The sequence below is a fragment of the Ochotona curzoniae genome, unplaced genomic scaffold (genome assembly GCF_017591425.1).
Source record: "Ochotona curzoniae isolate NIBS_2020 unplaced genomic scaffold, NIBS_Ocur_1.0 contig_1, whole genome shotgun sequence".
NCBI classification, from domain to species: Eukaryota; Metazoa; Chordata; class Mammalia; order Lagomorpha; family Ochotonidae; genus Ochotona; species Ochotona curzoniae.
Window position 1 is genome coordinate 13,514,923 of NW_024464918.1, and position 11,858 is coordinate 13,526,780.

General features: G+C 45.6%; 1 protein-coding gene across 3 annotated transcripts in view; it reads left to right on the plus strand.

Annotated features, from left to right (window-relative positions):
* Positions 1-6,371, plus strand: part of RNF145 (ring finger protein 145) — a 41,990-nt gene extending 35,619 nt beyond the window's left edge. For all 3 annotated transcript variants that reach the window (XM_040987209.1, XM_040987130.1, XM_040987040.1), the window contains 3 exons: positions 1,683-1,830; positions 2,229-2,585; positions 4,755-6,371. In XM_040987209.1, coding sequence (XP_040843143.1) covers positions 1,683-1,830; positions 2,229-2,585; positions 4,755-5,120 — 871 coding nt within the window. In that variant the 3' untranslated portion in view covers positions 5,121-6,371. The remainder of the gene's footprint in view (positions 1-1,682; positions 1,831-2,228; positions 2,586-4,754) is intronic.
* Positions 6,372-11,858: the final 5,487 nt, after the last annotated feature.

Genomic DNA, 11,858 nt, shown 5'->3' on the forward strand with positions numbered 1-11,858 from the left:
ACTGGGAGAAGCGTTTCCTAGTGTGCCCTCCTGAGAGTTAGTATCAGGAACACATAGCAGCCGCATAAGCAGCGAGAGGGTGAGTGTGTGAGGAGACACCCTGCGTCCATAGTCATCAGGTGAGTGTAAACCAAGACTCAGTGACAGACTACCTTAGAGCTGTGAACAGATAAAAGAAGGAGGCAGGGTTGTCTGAACGCAAGGACGGGTCTGCGGGGTCTCCTGGCGAGTGTACAGTCTTGTAGTCACTGAGGGAAGTTTGCTGTTGTCTTCCCACGGATGTGTCTCTGCTCGAGAGGCACTTTGCACTTGCACAGCAGGAGACAAGTAGAAGAATGTTCTAGCAGAAATCCCAGCAGTAAAACCCTAGGTGCAACCCAGATGCCAGTCAAACAGGAAAGGGGATGAATAAAAATGTGATAATTGTACATGCCATGTTAAAAACAGTCATGCTTGCAGGGATGGTATTATGGCACAACAGGTAAAGCCGCCTCATGTAATGCTGGCGTTCTGTAGTGGAGTGCCCATTGGGTCCCAGCTGCTCTGTTTCTAGTCCAGCTCCCTGCTGATGCCCCTTGGAAGGTAGCAGAAGATCTAGCTCCCTGTCAATGTGCCTGTGAAAACAGGGGAATTTGGTTCAAGTATTTGGAACCCTGCCATCCACCAGGATATTGGATGGAAGTCTGAGCCCATGGCTCCCCCATAGCCTGGTCCTGGCTGTTTTGGCCATTTGGGGAGTGAACCAGCTGATGAAAGTTCTTTCTGTCTCTCTTCTCTTGTGTCTCTGTCATTCTGTCTTTTAAGTAAATATTTTGTTTAATAATACTTGCATGATTCATAACATAATAAAAGAAAATTAAGTATGACAATATAGGTTGTTTTTATTTTGAAAACAAAATCCTAAAATGTACTGCTTAGGAATACTTACTGAGACAAAACTATTACAAAGTGAAGCAAGCCGTGAAAACCAAGCACACAGATTCAGGGTAGTGGTTTTGTGGGACGCCCTCAGGGAGGGTCACGGCGTAGACAGGCTGGCTACTGTGGTCAGATGTGGACTCCTTTCCAGTAGGATATATGGGAACTGTGCTTTGTTGAGAGGACAGTTAACCACCTGGCTTGAGGGACAAATCTGGATAAGTTTGGAGTGAAGATTGTGAGTGGGGGAACCTCAAAGCCAGTCTGAAATAAGGAGATAAAAATCAATAGAGCTTTAGAAAGAGTCATCCTGTGGGTGATGAGCAGGCTAGATCAGGAGCTAGAGGAGGGAGGCAGGGCCGCCGCTGGAGCCTTCCCTGTCAGGCTCTGCACGCACTGTGGCAGAATGGAGCAGGTGGCCAAGAGAGGAATGCTCAATAATTTGAGAAAAGTGCCAAGTAATCTCCACAAATGATTCAAACACCCTCTGCCTTTCCTAACAGAGAAGATTGCTGTGGAAAGGTTAGGGTTTAAGAGTAAAAGTCAAGACTGGAAGTGAAATTGGAAACAAACTATGGAAGAAAAAAATTGATGGATGCTGCTTAACAATTGACTGAATGCAGTGTGTTGGAAATGCTAAGCCTGTGTGACTGGCATGGAGAAAACAGTGTAGATGCCATGCACTGGCTGCAGCAGACCTGTTTGCTGCCAGCCTAGGTGGTGTGATACGGCAGCAAACACTTCATAATTTCATCTTTTTTCAGGAGTTTATGGAAGCACTTCCGTGCTGTAAGCCTCTGTTTGTTTTTACTGGTTTTCCCTGCTTACATGGCATATATGATTTGCCAGTTTTTCCACATGGATTTTTGGCTTCTTATCATTATCTCCAGCAGCATTCTCACCTCTCTTCAGGTAAGCCCAAGATTAACGACGTTTATGTAACAATTTACTTCATTTTTCCTCCCAGAAAAAGGAATTAAGCTTCTATAAGGTTAATGGTGATAAGTAGCCTATTTGGAGATAATGTCCCATCTCTTTTTGTTGTTGTTGTTCATTGTTCCCTGTAAAAGGAAAAGCTATTTGTGAGTTAAGGAATAAGAATGGCCATAGCATGAAGAGAGTAAAGAGACTCAGATGGACCTCCCTCTCAGCTATATAAACAATGTTAAAAAGAAGAGTAAAAATTTTTTAAAATGGCAGAGATTTGTCGTTTCTTAAAAATCTGTTAAATATAACTTCTTAATAGGCAAATTTAATCTCAGTGTGTATATGCTTACGTATGAGTGTATGAAAAATGTCTTGTTTTTCAGGTCTTGGGAACACTTTTCATTTATGTCTTATTTATGGTTGAGGAGTTCAGAAAAGAGCCCGTGGAGAACATGGATGACGTCATCTACTACGTTAACGGCACGTACCGGCTGCTGGAGTTCCTGGTGGCCCTGTGTGTTGTAGCCTATGGCGTCTCCGAGACGGTCTTTGGAGAGTGGACCGTCATGGGCTCGATGATCATCTTCATTCATTCCTACTATAATGTGTGGCTTCGGGCCCAGCTAGGGTGGAAGAGCTTCCTCCTCCGCAGGGATGCTGTGAACAAGATTAAATCCTTGCCCATCGCTACGAAAGAGCAGCTGGAGAAGCACAATGACATCTGTGCCATCTGCTATCAGGTAACTGGCTTGGTGAGATATCAGGGTGGGTTGGTCACACAGGTGCCCCTGGGGGTTGCAGCACGTTAGACAAATCCAGCTGGAATGTCCCAGCAGAGTTACCTGCTGTAAGTTAGAAGTAAAAATTGGGCCTCAGAAATATATTAAAATCCTGATGGAATATTTCCATTTTGTTTTCAAACTAAGCTTTCAGTTTCATCCCTCAAGTTCTAACTTATTGTTGTTTTCAACATTATTGCTTACCCACAAATAAAGGAAAAACAGGTCAGGTGCATTTTATATTTACCCCTGAACACACACACACACACACACACACACACTTTTACATATATATATGGTCAATCGGGAGTCAGCTACTTCTGAAAAGTGCTGTGCCAAGAGCCTGATTATTTTCCTCTGAGCATTTCTGGGATGGGGAAGAAGTGGTCATGTGATGAGCCCAGGTGCCCACCTGAGTTGGGCAGGCTGCTGAGACATGGTAGCTGGCAGCATGGGCTTATGGTCAAAGCTCTCATTGGTAAATGTGGAAGTGGCCTGCTGTTGCCTTTGGCATAGATATCAAAAAAGGGGTAATAATCGCCTTTTGTACAAAGTAAAGGTAGTTGTTAAATTGCCTTGGAAGTAAAACGGTAGTGAATAGGTGTGGGTTGTAGTCACTAGTCGCCTGTGCAAAAAGGGGGCTTGACAAGGGGGCTCGACTCCAGAACTGCGCTGATGCTACTACGGACAGAATGATGGGATTAGCCGCAGCCAATTTCCATGTAAAATCTGTCTTACCTCCGTTAGACACAGGTTAAGCACGGGCCAGTGAGAATGCAGGGAATGTACTTTCTCCAGGGCTACTTCTACGGTTTCGGCAGAGAGTGTATATATCTGTATGTACTTAAAACTATCTAGAATTCTCAGTGTTAGGAAAAGGCAACCACTGCATTTTAATTGTAATTAAAACAGACTTTTGGACGATAGCAAAAGTGATTTTCCGGGTTATTTTGCATCTGGAGGGACTGGGGAGTAGTAGAATGCTCCTTCCCCCAGTCGGGTGGTCATTCTGTTAGTTTTATTCTTCATGTTAAAGTACCCTCTAGCTCTTTCGCACCAGGTAGCCTCGTTGCACTCTGGACAAAGCACGTCAGGTCTTGAATTCTGCATGTCTGGGATGCGAGTGTCGTCTTTTTCTGTACTTGTATTGTCACATCACTTTTCAAGGTGCTGCTGTCACATGGTTAGCCTCGCAGCTGGCTGCTCTTTGGATGGCTTCCTGCTTACACATTGACTCCTGTCCTGAGTGGTTACCAGCTTTTGGCAAGGAATTCCTGGGATAAGCCATGTCTCTGTGTTAGGGGAGTTGAAACACAATTCATGGTTGATTCATGAAATGTGTGTACTTAGCAAAATAGTAGGTCCTTAGGCTTCTCTACCCAAATATATTTTGTGCAAGAAACATTAATGCCAAATACACAGCTCCTTATTCTGGTGATTATCCAAAATAACTTTAAAGAGCCTTCACGTCATGAGGGTAGCTTGTTACAACTGTAGATCTGGGAACCTTAAGGCATCCTAGTTCAGAAGTGGAGAGGCCCATAGGATTTGTGTTGTTCATCGGTTCGGATGCAACGTGACAGGCACTGGCTTGTGCTGGCTTTTGGAGACCATGTCTTGACAACTGAGTGTGCACATTGGTCCTATTGAACTGCCACTTCCTTGCCAATACCCTGGTGTTACGTGGTTAATTTCACTTTGTCTCTTTGTAAATAATCTCACCATGAAATACTCTGTTCAGTTGTGTTGAAGCATGACTGTGAAAGACCCAGTCCTCCTCAGATTTGCTGAGGTTTTAAATTGTACTCGCATCGTAACCAGGGGAGACCCCGTGATAAGGGTGCTGAAGTTGTGTGATCTTTGTTAATCATTCTAGGGCAGAAGCAGACAAAAGCACTTTTGCTGGCAGTTTGTTGTTCATTGTCTTTTTGTTTTGTTTTACTTTTTATTTTTAAGCTTTTAGTGGGTCTATGGTGCTAAGGTAACAGGATCATTACTGAAATATGAAATAAATTTTATTGTGAGAATTGTGTCAGATTTTCTGTATGGTGGGAGAAAAATAACTGAAGAGAATAATCTCAGAAACTGAGCTAATAGACCTTCATGAGGTGTTTCCTTTTTTTCTCCTAGGACATGAAGTCAGCTGTGATCACGCCTTGCAGTCATTTCTTCCATGCAGGCTGTCTGAAGAAGTGGCTGTACGTCCAGGAGACCTGCCCCCTGTGCCACTGCCACCTCAAAAACTCCTCCCAGCCCCCGGGGTTAGGAACCGAGCCTGTCCCACAGCCTCACCCTGGAGGGGAGCAGAATGCCGGGCTCCCTGGAGGCTCTGCACCCGCAGACCAAGAGCACCTTGCAGGAACTCCAGCTCAGGAAGGCTCCGGGGGCAGTAATGAATGCATTGCTGGAAAAGCACACAGCCAGGAAGGGGCTGTGGACCCCAGAGAAGCTCCTGGAAGTGCCAAAGAAGCAGCACCTGCGGCAGAGTCCACCTAGAGGCCCATGCAGGGACAGCACGTTGCTGCCGAGCAGGAGTGAATGCAAGACGGAGTTCACGCTCCGAGTTGAGGAATGAATGTGTGAAGTGATTGGGCAGGAAACTGACATTCCAGGCATCTAATCCAGGAAATACTCTCAATGGAGACCACCTGCTTTCATCCCTTGACAGTTGTGGGAGGAATTTTGCAGTGTCTGCTAATGAAAATGTATTTATATATCCTATGCTGATGTTTTGTAGAGGTTTGCCAAGAAAATCCAACTCATCAACTTTAAAAACTTTGCCCCTAGTCTCTGAGGGATAAATAAACCAGCTGTTTGTGTGTGTGTGTGTGTGTGTATCCGAAAGGGGCAAAGGAAGCGAGGCTAAAGAACATAAGGACGGCAAAGGAAGTAGCAGGCAGAAGTGGAGCCGACTCTCCCTTGGTGTGGGGCGGGAGCTCTTGTTACGGAGGATGAGGAGCGGACTCCCCAGGCGCCCCCTGTCAGGTCCTTGGGACTCAGACAGGTGATGACTGAGTTTTGTAGAGTCCTGAGATGAGATCCAAGCTGTAGGAGTGTTGATTGTGCTCAGATGGAAGCCGGCTCAGCCTCGGCCCCGGGCTTCTGGGGATGGGCGAGCGTGCAAGGGGGCCCCACAGGTGCATTCTTGGCATCTGAGACTCTGGAACTTTATGATGGAGTCTCCCGTATTTTGATGTATATGAAATTTTTGTTAATACACGGTATACTTTGTTGGCTGTGTGACGTAAACTAAAACTCTGGTGAACACTTTGGATTCCGCTTTAGAAAAGGAGCCCAAAGTGGGAGGGGCTTTAGGGCACCGACAAAGGCCCTGGGTGTACTTTTCAATCCTTGCAACTGAATCAAAACAGTGTTACATTACGGCAACATTTGCACTTTGGGAATGAGTACTTAACTGTATGATCACACTCTGCAAATGCCACTTTTAAAGCTGTTAATAGATTGCTGCACCTTTTCTTTGACAAGGATGTGTCATATTTAAATTTTTACATTCATCATGGCTACAGGTAGAACTGGGGGCGGGGGGAATGTAATTTTTTATGGGAATTTTGATATGAAAAGAAACTAGTCATTTATTTATACAATAGGCTTGGCTCATAAAGTGTTTTTTCAGACTCGGTATTCCTAATGTGGAATGTGACTTTATTTTATTTTTAGTAGCAAATTTGGATGTATACTGACAGACATAGCTGAATGTCTTAATAAATTTACATTTGACGATAATCGCACCCTGTGCCTGTTGACTCACTGTTGCTGTACAGGGTTTTGTTGAGATTCTGTTCATAGGTGGAGGTCCTGCTTTTGTCTGACGGGACCCAAGTCTGTATTGATCCCAGCCAATGCCACGAAGGTGACAAAACCCTTTTGTTGGAAGGGCTGCTTCTTGGGAATCATCTCCAAGGGTGTAGCAAGCCTGTGTCAGAAGCAAATTGACCCCCCACTTTTTAAAAAATTGTTTTTATTCTTGATGGTTTTACATAGTTGATTAGGGCCAAGGGCCGCAGGAATGTGGGTGAGATCACCATTTCCTCATTCTCTTTTATTTCCTTCCTGTATCTGGGGAAGGAGATGAGACAAGAAGAGAAGCCAAACCCAACCTCCCAAATGCCGCTGCACCCTGGCTGGGATGGAGGACAGACACCCAGTACCACCCCAGGGCTCCTGATGTGGGGCATTCTCTGAGGGTCCTGCTCAAGAGGTTTTGATAGTTCAACAGTTCTGAATTACTTCCGATCTGGCTACTCCAAGCACAGTGAAATCTCTCCAGAATCCACTGGCCAACATAGTCCACCTTAGAGTCTCTGCCGTTACTTCCATCACTGGACTGGGGTAGGTAGGTAGTCAATTTGCTCTTTCTGTGCCATGGTACGAGGTGTCCTCTGAGGCTCCAGTGTACTGCCATATCCTCCATGCGCACCTGGATGTGCTGTCCACTGCTCCATCTGAGCCACTGAGGAGGCTCAGCTCTGACACATCCATTCCCATAGTCAGCCCATGGAATCTGCAATTCTCTCCATGGCTGGGGTTCTGAGTCCAATAGTTGAGTTGGAGGATTCCCAAAGAAAATTCATCTGAGGTGATCCCAGACCTGATTCTTGTGTGTGCATACCAGTACAGGGTCTGGCACAGTCCATCGCCCCAATCAGCTTATGCTGATTATTATGCTTGTCATTGCAATTGCTGGGTCAGTTCTATCTCCAGCCCTGTCTTCTATATAAATTAGTGGGTGTTGCAGTCCAGCCTGATCCTGCCCACCACACATTCGACCTCCACGCGAACCAGTGGGAGTTGCAGCCTAGTCTGAGCGACCCACAATAACTCCCACCAGGCCCACCCCTTGCCCTAGTTCCTGTGCTTGCCAGTATGTACAGCAGACTGGTCCAGTCTGTCCCACATCCCACTCAGCTCTCATACGTGTCAGTGGACATTGATGCCTAGTTCAACCCAACCTACCTTGACTATCCAGCCCACACACGTGCGAGCAGGTGCCACTCTCTGTCTAGCCATGCCTGTCCCAGACATGGTTCTCATGCTCACCAGTGGGAGTGGCAACCCGAGGGAGGTGCTGACCCTCCTTGATTTGGAGGTAAGGTTAAAAGGGTGACTGTGCATTTCACAGCTTTCTAGACTCTCTCTGACAAGTCTGGCACCTATGCAGTATTGCATTTAGAAAAGTGTCCAGACTATAGTTAATTTCATCTCGTGTAGCTGAAAAAAAGTTTCTCTGAGTTTGCTTGGTTAAACAGAAAACAAAGCTAATGGCTCCCTCAAGTGGTAAAAGGCGAGATTTATACGATTTGAAGAGAAACCGGAGTATGGCTCCCTCTAGTGGTACTAAACCTACTAGCCAGAGACCTCTCACACTGCCAAAATACTGTTTATCACTTTAAAACCGTTGATTCTAGATTGCTATCTAAACTTTCCTGTTACTATGTTTCCAATTTGTGCTGCCACTCACTTTACAAAACTATTTTGCAAAATTGTGTCTTTAACATGTCTCATGTTTACTTTCTGTCCATCTAAAATCATTTATTATATACAAAATTGAGGACAAGTAAAAATGGATGAAAAGCCTGTTAGCAAGAGCCAGTCCATAGTATATGTTGATCAGTGAACAACTGTACCAACTTTTACTAAGGTGTTATTAATTTTGAAAGGGGTTTTTAAAGCTAACTTCACTAACATTTATTTAAAATGTTCCTTTTCTATTTAGCAGGTAACAAGTAGGTGAGTAACGGCTATCGACACTGCGGCGAGGAACTGTATGCCTGATTCCTTCTCCTCTGGCAAACCGACCTCAGTCACCTTAGAAGATGGTTGTACCCCGAGTGCTAGCTCAGAGAGCTTCTTATCAAGGTGCACCGAGCAGAAGAACGGCCATTCTGGTATGGTTTATAATCGGCCAAGGAGATCAGATGTAAATAAATTCAGGACCAAGTCAAATAAGCATATCCAGTGCTCACTGGTCACATGCTGGGTTTTAGAAGACCAGGGGCTGTTTCCAAGGCACCCACTGGGGAGCCTCCTACCTGGGGGTTAGGGATGTGGTCAGGGTTCCAGAATTCCATGCCCACAGACGCCGGGAGCTCCCGGAGCCTTGCTCAGGGGGACAGCCTGGCGGACAAGCGGCCAAGGTTACAGGACACTGCCAACACCTCCTGGACCCCTGCGTGCGGAGAGCGGCCGAGCGAGACCCCACCTCACCCCGGGGGTATGTGCCTCCAGAGCCCCACACAGCCCGGACCCCGGTGCAATGCAGGGGTTACCCCAGCTCCCCTTGAGCTCCCGGCCACGGCGAACACCCCACCCTCCTGGGCCGGCGTTCTAAGGATCCAACCATGCCGCACACAGCCGCCGGTCTAATTCTTGTTTAAAAGATTTATTTTTACTGAAAAGGTAGATCTACAGAGAAAAGGAGAGACAGAGAAAATCCTCTGAACACTGGCCCATTCCCCAAGTGACCGGAGCTGACCTGATCTGAAGCCAAGAGCCAGGAGCCTCCTCCAGGCCCCCTACATGGGTGCAGGGTCCCAAGGCTTTGGGCCGTCCTCAGCTGCTTTCCCAGGCCCCAAGCATGGAGCTGGATGGGAAGTGGAGCAGCTGGGACATAAACTGATGCCCATTTGGACACCAGTGCATGCAACCTAAGGATTTAGCTACTGAGCCATCACACTGGGCCCTAATTCTAATTCTCAAACATTGTATGGGACACTCTGGAGTCTCACCATTTGGATGTTTCTTCTTAGGAATACACTTAGGGAGGCCTGCGCTGTGAAGCCACTGCCTGCAGTGCCAGTGTTCCAAATGGGTGCCAGGCAAAGCCTTAGCTGCTGTGCTTCTGATCCAGCTCCCTGCTGATGTGCCTGGGAAAACAATAGAAAACGACCCAGGACTCACATGGTAAACTCAGAAGAAGCTCCTGGCTCTTGCCTCGGTATCGGCTCAAGCTCAGGACATTGCAGCCATTTGGGGAGTGAACCAGCAGATGGAAAATCTTTCTCTTTCTCACTTTCTCTCTGTAAACATACTTTTCAAATAAAAATAAATCTTAAAGATAAATCAATAAAATTTTACCCTGGAGATTATTCTGCAAGTTATTTTACTTAGCATTTCTTAATGTTTTATCTTTAAAGATTTATTTTTTATTTGAAAGGCAGGTTTTACAGAGAGAGAAGGATATGCAGAAATCTTCCATGCATTGATTCACTCCCCAAGTGTCTGCAACAGCCAGAGCTGCGCCAATCCAAAGCCAGGAACCAGGAGCTTCTTCCGGGTCTTCCACATGGTTGCAGAGGCCCAAGGACTTGAGCCAGCCTCCACTGTTTTTCCAGGCCACAAACAGGGAACTGGATGTGGAACCAGTGACTGTATGGGATGCCGGTCCTGCAAGCAGAGGTCTAGGCTACTATGCCACAGCTCCCACACCTGCTCCTTTTCTGATCCACCCCCATGCTGTGTCCTAGGAAAGCAGTGGAGGATGGCCCAAAGCCTTGGGACCCTGCACCCCATGGGAAACCCAGAGAAAGCTCTTGGCTTCGGATTGGTTTAGCACCAGCTGATGCAGGCACTTGGGGAGTGAACCATGGGGCGCAAGATCTTTGTCTCTCCTCCCTGCAAATATAATCTGCCTTTCTAATAAAAAAAAAATAGTAAAACTCTAAAAAGTACAGAAGTGCATGACAATTAGAAAATTACCATTTTTAGCTATTATATGAATAATTGATTCAGGCAAGAATAATCAAAGGAGACTAAATCTAGAGGATAAAATTTACAAAGGAAAAAGGTACTTATGCAAATAGTTTTCCACAAACTACCTATTAATTAGAGAAGAGCTGTGGTTTCTTTTTAAATAGGAGATAAAATGGGTACCTAGAACAAAGAATAACAGTTAACAGCACGAATAAGACAAGCTTTCTTCCTGTGCCTCTTGGTAGGAAACACGGAGGAGAATGCCATTTAATTTACCGACTGTTCCTGTTGAATTGCTAGGGAACAGGTGGAACTCAAACTGGGGGGTTTTCTATAAAACTGTGTTGTCCTTTTCAGTGACATCAGGAGTTGCATTACCGAAGAGTACCACTAGATGGCACTGCTGCTCCGTAAATTGAGCAAATTTTACACGAAGCAGAAGAATGCACATCTCTGTGCCGCTTGCCTCCTAGCTGGATACATTTAGCCAGTTCTGACACAAATGGCCTTTGTGAATCAAATAACGGTAGCAGCATTGGAGGGGGTGGTGGTGGGCTTAGATCAGGCTGTGGGAGCCCAGCCCTGCCCAGTTTCTCGACCTCAGTGTCCTGTGCTGGAGCACCAACTTCTGTGTCTCCCAGACATATGAGACTTCAAGCTGATGTTTGCTTCACTAACATTATTTCAGTGCCCCTTCCAAAAGTTTGGCTCAACCACATTAGACCCACTACGGCTTTCTCTGTTTTCTCACCCAGGGACTCCTATTTATCTAGTGTTTATCTCTCAGCCGACTGTTTAAAATGTAAACAAAGGGGGACATTTTATTTTTATAGGCTGAGCCCAAATGGGAATCAGTTTGTTCGCCATAAATACAACTAGCCACAGAAAATATATGCAATAAAAACAACGTAACTCATCTGCAACTAGAATGCATTGTCCGCCCGAGGAACTCAGCCTGCCGCCTCCTCTGATCAACACCACTTCCATCCCCCATGTCAGAGGGAGGTTTAGAAGCCGAGAACAAACTCTGACACTTTTTTTTTTTAATGTCAGCAAAAGAACTGGGACCAAGACCTTTGTGCAGTTCAGTACCATCTAATTTTATATGTGGGAAATCAAACACATCCTGCACATACCACTTAAATCCAGTCCCATGCGTTCGTCAACTTCTGTTACAGAAGTCTGTCTCCTCCTTTCTTTCCTCCTTCCTCCATTGCTTCGTTCCTTCTCTTAATTCTTCGTCACTATTTCTAAGAGACTAGAAGGGGTCTTATTAGAATGCATGCATTATGAATGGTTTTCTTTTTCTATATTGACACTTTCAATTTATTTCAATATCCACTTGAATTTTAGGTTGGTTTAATGCCCTTCTAACATTTATTTAAATTTGTTTTTATATTGCCTTGTTCCGCACAATGTGCTCACTCCCTTTTTTAACGTGAGGAGACAATATATTTGACAGCTCTGCTGTCAATATCCGAGCAATTATGTGCCACCAAATGGCTTGCGATTTGGCATCTCCTC